Consider the following 7,221-nt stretch of genomic DNA (forward strand, 5'->3'; position numbering starts at 1 on the left):
ACCTTCTGTCCCTCTCTCTCTGTCTCACCCTCCGTCCCTCCTCTCTCTCTCCGTCTCAACCCCCGACCCTCCTTTCTCTCCATCTCACCTTCTGTCCCACCTCTCTCTCCACCTCACCTTCTGTCCCTCCTCTCTCTCCATCTCACCTTCTGTCCCACCTCTCTCTCCATCTCACCTTCTGTCCCTCCTCTCTCTCCATCTCACCTTCTGTCCCTCCTCTCTCTCCATCTCACCTTCTGTCCCACCTCTCTCTCCATCTCACCTTCTGTCCCACCTCTCTCCATCTCACCTTCTGTCCCTCCTCTCTCTCCATCTCACCTTCTGTCCCACCTCTCTCTCCATCTCACCTTCTGTCCCACCTCTCTCTCCATCTCACCTTCTGTCCCTCCTCTCTCTCTCCATCTCACCTTCTGTCCCTCCTCTCTCTCTGTCTCAACCCCCGTCCCTCCTCTCTCTCTCCGTCTCAACCCCCGTCCCTCATCTCTATTTCTCTCCGTCTCAACCCCCGTCCCTCCTCTCTCTCTCCATCTCACCTTCTGTCCCACCTCTCTCTCCATCTCACCTTCTGTCCCACCTCTCTCTCCATCTCACCTTCTGTCCCACCTCTCTCTCCATCTCACCTTCTGTCCCTCCTCTCTCTCTCTCTCACCTTCTGTCCCTCCTCTCTCTCTCTCCATCTCACCTTCTGTCCCACCTCTCTCTCCATCTCACCATCTGTCCCTCCTCTCTCTCTCTCCATCTCACCTTCTGTCCCTCCTCTCTCTCCATCTCACCTTCTGTCCTCTCTCTCTCTCTCTCTCCATCTCACCTTCTGTCCCACCTCTCTCTCTGTCTCACCCTCTGTCTCTCCTGGTATTTACACCCCTAACAAAGGTGGAAGGCATTTGGTCGGTAGCATCAATAGTGTTGTGACTCATTAGACTGTCAACCCAGGTGTAGCCTCCAGAGTGCTGTGTGTATGTCTGTATATCACTTATCATATCAACACTGAGACAGAACAGAAATAACAAACATCACGAAAGGAAAATATAACTTGATGTAATCTTCCCAGACAGACATGTGCACCTCATTTGACTTGATGTAATCTTCCCAGACAGACATGTGTACTTCAAATCATCAAAAAGACAAGACGAGGGAATTCATTTAAGAAATAGCATGTCAATCTGAGTAACATAATAACAAAGTGGCAATAAAAATGTGCCAGTTTAAGCCAGAGACATCTCTTTTCATTGGTTGTGTCTTAATCCATCCACCGATGTAAGACTTCTGCAAACGAATGGAAGCATGGAGTTAGTTCTCCGTTTTGGTAACCCATACAAAGGAATAGAAGCATGGAGGTAGTTCTCCGTTTTGGTAACCCATACAAAGGAATAGAAGCATGGAGGTAGTTCTCCGTTTTGGTAACCCATACAAAGGAATGGAAGCATGGAGGTAGTTCTCCGTTTTGGTAACCCATACAAAGGAATAGAAGCATGGAGGTAGTTCTCCGTTTTGGTAACCCATACAAAGGAATGGAAGCATGGAGGTAGTTCTCCGTTTTGGTAACCCATACAAAGGAATAGAAGCATGGAGGTAGTTCTCCGTTTTGGTAACCCATACAAAGGAATAGAAGCATGGAGGTAGTTCTCCGTTTTGGTAACCCATACAAAGGAATGGAAGCATGGAGGTAGTTCTCCGTTTTGGTAACCCATACAAAGGAATAGAAGCATGGAGGTAGTTCTCCGTTTTGGTAACCCATACAAAGGAATAGAAGCATGGAGGTAGTTATCCGTTTTGGTAACCCATACAAAGGAATAGAAGCATGGAGGTAGTTCTCCGTTTTGGTAACCCATACAAAGGAATAGAAGCATGGAGGTAGTTCTCCGTTTTGGTAACCCATACAAAGGAATGGAAGCATGGAGGTAGTTCTCTGTTCTGGTGAGCCATACAAACAAATTGAAGTATGGAGGTGGTTCTCCGTTTTGGTATCCCATACAAAGGAATGGAAGCATGGAGGTAGTTCTCTGTTCTGGTGAGCCATGCAAACAAATTGAAGCATGGAGGTGGTTCTCCGTTTTGGTATCCCATACAAAGGAACCTAGGTAGTTCTCCGTTTTGGTAACCCATACAAAGGAATGGAAGCATGGAGGTAGTTCTCCGTTTTGGTAACCCATACAAAGGAATGGAAGCACAAAGGAATGGAAGCATGGAGGTTGTTCTCCATTTTGGTAACCCATACAAAGGAATGGAAGCATGGAGGTTGTTCTCCGTTTTGGTAACCCATACAAAGGAATGTAGGCATGGAGGTAGTTCTCTGTTCTGGTGAGCCATACAAACAAATTGAAGCATGGAGGTGGTTCTCTGTTTTGGTATCCCATACAAAGGAACCTAGGTAGTTCTCTGTTTTGGTAACCCATACAAAGGAATGGAAGCATGGAGGTAGTTCTCCGTTTTGGTAACCCATACAAAGGAATGTAGGCATGGAGGTAGTTCTCTGTTCTGGTGAGCCATACAAACAAATTGAAGCATGGAGGTGGTTCTCTGTTTTGGTATCCCATACAAAGGAACCTAGGTAGTTCTCTGTTTTGGTAACCCATACAAAGGAATGGAAGCATGGAGGTAGTTCTCCGTTTTGGTAACCCATACAAAGGAATGGAAGCATGGAGGTAGTTCTCTGTTCTGGTGAGCCATACAAACAAATTGAAGCATGGAGGTGGTTCTCCGTTTTGGTATCCCATACAAAGGAATGGAAGCATGGAGGTAGTTTTGTGTCAACACAAATAAGGGGTTAAATATGTGTGCAAAGAAACTAAAATATGTCCTGATCTTTCATATATCTCCTAGATATAGGACATACACTTCAAAACCGTATTCCTTATTATCATTTTTTGGGACTGTCTTTTTTGCCATATATGAATGTGTTTTTAAAATGTTTTTTTTTCCAGTCCTAAATGGGTCCTAAAATACTCAATCAAATAGCAAAATGACCCATGGTATGACCATCTTAAACCAACTCCATATGTCTGTGTAGTACCCTCAACGGCTTAGACTGTCAGAGGTATTAAACACACATACACACACACACAGATACACACAGATACATAGTAGAGGTCGACCGATTAATCGGAATGGTCGATTAATTATGGCAGATTTCAAGTGTTCATAACAATCGGTATTCAGTATTTTTTACACCTTTATTTTACTAGGCAAGTCAGTTAATTAAGAACACGTTCTTATTTTCAATGACGGCCTAGGAACAGTGGGTTAACTGGTCTAGGAACAGTGGGTTAACTGCCTGTTCAGGGGCAAAGACCGTAATTAATTTGCCAGAATTGTACATAATTATGACATAACATTGAAGGTTGTGCAATGTTACAGCAATATTTAGACTTATGGATGCCACCCGTTAGATAAAATACCGAACGGTTCCGTATTTCACTGAAAGAATAAATGTTTTGTTTTTGAAATGATAGTTTCCGGATTCGATCATATTAATGACCAAAGGCTGTGTGTTATTATGTTATAATTAAGTCTATGATTTGATATTTGATAGAGCAGTCTGACTGAGCGATGGTAGGCAGCAGCAGGCACGTAAACATTCAGTCAAACAGCACTTTCGTGCGAATGCCAGCAGCTCATCGCAATTCTTCACGCATTGCTCTGTTTATGACTTCAAGCCTATCAACTCCCGAGGTTTGGCTGGTGTAAACGATGTGAAATGGCTAGCTAGTTAGCGGGGTGGTTAGTGGAGCTAGTTAGTTAGTGGAGTAGTTGTTCCCCTTGCTCTGCATGGGTAACGCTGCTTCGAGGGTGGCTGTTGTCGATGTGTTCCTGGTTCGAGCCCAGGTAGGGGCGAGGAGAGGGATGGAAGCTATACTGTTACACTGGCAATACTAAAGTGCCTATAAGAACATCCAATAGTCAAAGGTTAATGACATACAAATGGTATAGAGGGAAATAGTCCTATAATTCCTATAATAACTACAACCTAAAACTTCTTACCTGGGAATATTGAAGACTCATGTTAAAAGGAACCACCAGCTTTCATATGTTCTCATGTTCTGAGCAAGGAACTTAAACGTTAGGTTTCTTACATGGCACATATTGCACTTTTACTTTCTTCTCCGACACTTTGTTTTTGCATTATTTCAACCAAATTGAACAGGTTTCATTATTTATTTGAGGCTAAATTGATTTTATTGATGTATTATATTACGTTAAAATAAGTGTTCATTCAGTATTGTTGTAATTGTCATTATTACAAATAAATAAAACAAATTGTCCGATTGATCGGTATCGGCTTTTTTGTGGTCCTCCAATAATCGGTTTCGGTATCGGTGTTGAAAAATCATAAATCGGTCCACCTCTAATATATTGATACACATAGATATACACACAGACACACAGACACACACACAAACAGATATACACACACATACACACACAGATATACACACACAGATACACACTTATTCCAGTCTGTGCTGCAAAACAGTCCTGTAGCGTAGCATTCAATTCATCTGTCCACTTCCATATTGAGCATCACACACACACACACTGTTTTATTTCCAAGGGACAGGAGGGAGGGAGATATGGAGGGAAGAGGGTTGGGAGGGAGGGAGATATGGAGGGAAGAGGGTTGGGAGGGAGGGGCTGTTTAACCCACCTGCAGTTTGTCCAGACAATCGATGGTATTTGTATTTATCTTGCTTTCCTCCGTTGGCAGCATCAACTCAAGACGGACGGCGGTCTGGGCGCTGGACTGGCACGAAATCATTAGATTGATTTCCTGGGTCTGCATGGACGGATAGACGGATGGATGGGTGGGGGGGGGGGTGGAGGGACGGATCGATGGAGGGAGGGAGATATGCACAAACAAGGAAACATAGTATTCAGGTCCATGGAGCAGAGACCGTGAAGTATTGTGGTTCAGGCCCCATTTTTTATTTTACCTTTATTTAACTAGGCAAGTCAGTTAAGAGTAAAATTCTTATTTACAATGACGGCCTAGGAACAGTGGGTTAACTGCGTGTTCGGGGGCAGAACGGCAGATTTGTACCTTGTCAGCTCGGGGGTTTGAACTCACAACCTTCCGGTTCCTAGTCCAACGCTCTAACCACTAGGCTACCCTGCCGCCCCAAGGGCAGAGACCTTGAAGTAATGTGGTTCAGGCCCCATGAGGCAGAGACCGTGAAGTATTGTGGTTCAGGCCCCATGAGGCAGAGACCGTGAAGTATTGTGGTTCAGGCCCCATGGAGCAGAGACCGTGAAGTATTGTGGTTCAGGCCCCATGAGGCAGAGACCTTGAAGTAATGTGGTTCAGGCCCCATGGAGCAGAGACCGTGAAGTATTGTGGTTCAGGCCCCATGAGGCAGAGACCGTGAAGTATTGTGGTTCAGGCCCCATGAGGCAGAGACCGTGAAGTATTGTGGTTCAGGCCCCATGGAGCAGAGACCTTGAAGTAATGTGGTTCAGGCCCCATGGAGCAGAGACCTTGAAGTAATGTGGTTCAGGCCCCATGGAGCAGAGACCGTGAAGTATTGTGGTTCAGGCCCAGTAATTGACATCATAATGATTGATAATACCACTCTGATGAAGAGGGAGGGCAGAGGAAGTGTAAACAAACAAATAGAATAGGATAATAGGCTTTACATGAAACAACAGTGGATTTCTAGTAGGCTACGTTCATTGTTATTGTGTGCAGAGGGGAATTATAGCCTAGCAAATGATCATGGAGCAGTTCGATTCATCTTAATTTAAAAAATACATAAATAAATACTATGTGAATATGATGACAAGAGGTGCTTCCCAAATTAGATTGATTTCCTCGGTCTCCACGGAGGGATGGATGGAGATATGCACAGATGGGGAAACATATTATTCAGGCCTCATGGAGCGGAAGCCAATTATTAATGTGGTTCAGGCCCAGTAATTGACATCATAATTGAGAGGGATGGCAGAGGAAGAGGAAGAGAGAGAAAAAGAATAGAAGACAATTTGACTTCTTTACCACAGGAACTTCTAAAGTGGATTTAAAGGTAGGCTTGTTTTCACTGTGTGTGCAGTCAAAGCTCGACAAGGAGCCGTCACATCCATGTGAATGATTTAAAAACCTATGTGTGCATATGGAGACAGACGGCACCCTATCATTCTGTGTACTTTGATCAGGGGCCCATATGATCAGGGGCCCATAGGAATATTGTCAAAATATTGTCAAAATAAATAAATAAATAAATATATATATATAATAGGGTGCCGTTTTGGAACAGAACGAGGGGGAGGATATCCGTACCCTCATACTCCGATACTGCAGTCTCATCTGCCGAACTCTGTTGCGGGCTTCCGCGGCCTTCAGTTGTCCTATGATCAGGTCTTGCCGTTTCTTCTCTTCCTCGTCCCTCTCGTCGCAGTGATGATGACCGACAGTTGTATGTCTCTTCCCCCCAGCGCCGGAAGACTCCCAGGCGGACACCCGCTGCCGAGACATCGCCATCCAGGTCTTCGCCTCTTTCGGCGGCTCCTCGTAGGCCAGGTACCGGGCCCGCTGCTGCGGACACATCCGCTTCACATCCTCTTTAGTCGCGCTCGATCTCCTCCGGTTGCCACAGGTGCTGAGCTTGTTGTCTCTTTTTGACGACATATCGATAGGCCTTCCTGGTTTCTAAATGATTATGTATATCTTACCAAATACAACTTTTGACAGGTTGTTAGCTACTTTTTGAAATGTTGCATATTTAAAAAAAAACAGCGAACTGTTGACACAGTAGCATAGTCAGTCAACAACAGTAGCAATCACAAAACTGCACTCAGTGTCAAACATTTATCATCACGTAAATTCAGTTAAAAAAACGGGAGATATACTTAATTTCATCAACGCATTTCCAAGAAAAGTATTGAATGTTGTTCTACCTTTCAGAGAGAGAGAGAGAGATAGGGGGGGTTGATGAAGTTGAGATCACACACACGGCGCCATGTTGTTTACTGCCGTTGTCATAGAAGCACGCTGACCACTTCCGCATTGCGTGCTGCGTCGCTGCGTCGCTGCTCTGTGCGGAACTGGCGCCCAGTCGGACGCTGATATGGACTTTGGGAAAGTCAACATTTTTGTTGTTGTTGTTGCCATGAAAATATGATTTGATCTATTCGCTTTTCTTCGTGTGTCTGTTGTGTGAACGCACCTTTGGAGTGAAATTAGACTCGTTGTGTGTGTGTGTGTGTGTAACAGTGTGGAGGTGCATTCCG

The 7,221-nt window shown here is 44.6% G+C and overlaps 1 protein-coding gene across 1 annotated transcript in view; it reads right to left on the reverse strand.

Annotated features, from left to right (window-relative positions):
• LOC124044973 (protein LKAAEAR1-like) overlaps positions 1–6,961 on the reverse strand; it is a 13,489-nt gene extending 6,528 nt beyond the window's left edge. Inside the window, exons 1-3 of the mRNA XM_046364172.1 lie at positions 6,889–6,961; positions 6,272–6,640; positions 4,646–4,774 (exon numbers count right to left, since the gene is read on the reverse strand). Of these exons, the coding sequence (XP_046220128.1) occupies positions 4,646–4,774; positions 6,272–6,619 (477 nt within the window). The 5' untranslated portion in view covers positions 6,620–6,640; positions 6,889–6,961. The remainder of the gene's footprint in view (positions 1–4,645; positions 4,775–6,271; positions 6,641–6,888) is intronic.
• Positions 6,962–7,221: the final 260 nt, after the last annotated feature.

Source organism: Oncorhynchus gorbuscha, linkage group LG10 (assembly GCF_021184085.1).
Source record: "Oncorhynchus gorbuscha isolate QuinsamMale2020 ecotype Even-year linkage group LG10, OgorEven_v1.0, whole genome shotgun sequence".
Classification (NCBI taxonomy): Eukaryota; Metazoa; Chordata; class Actinopteri; order Salmoniformes; family Salmonidae; genus Oncorhynchus; species Oncorhynchus gorbuscha.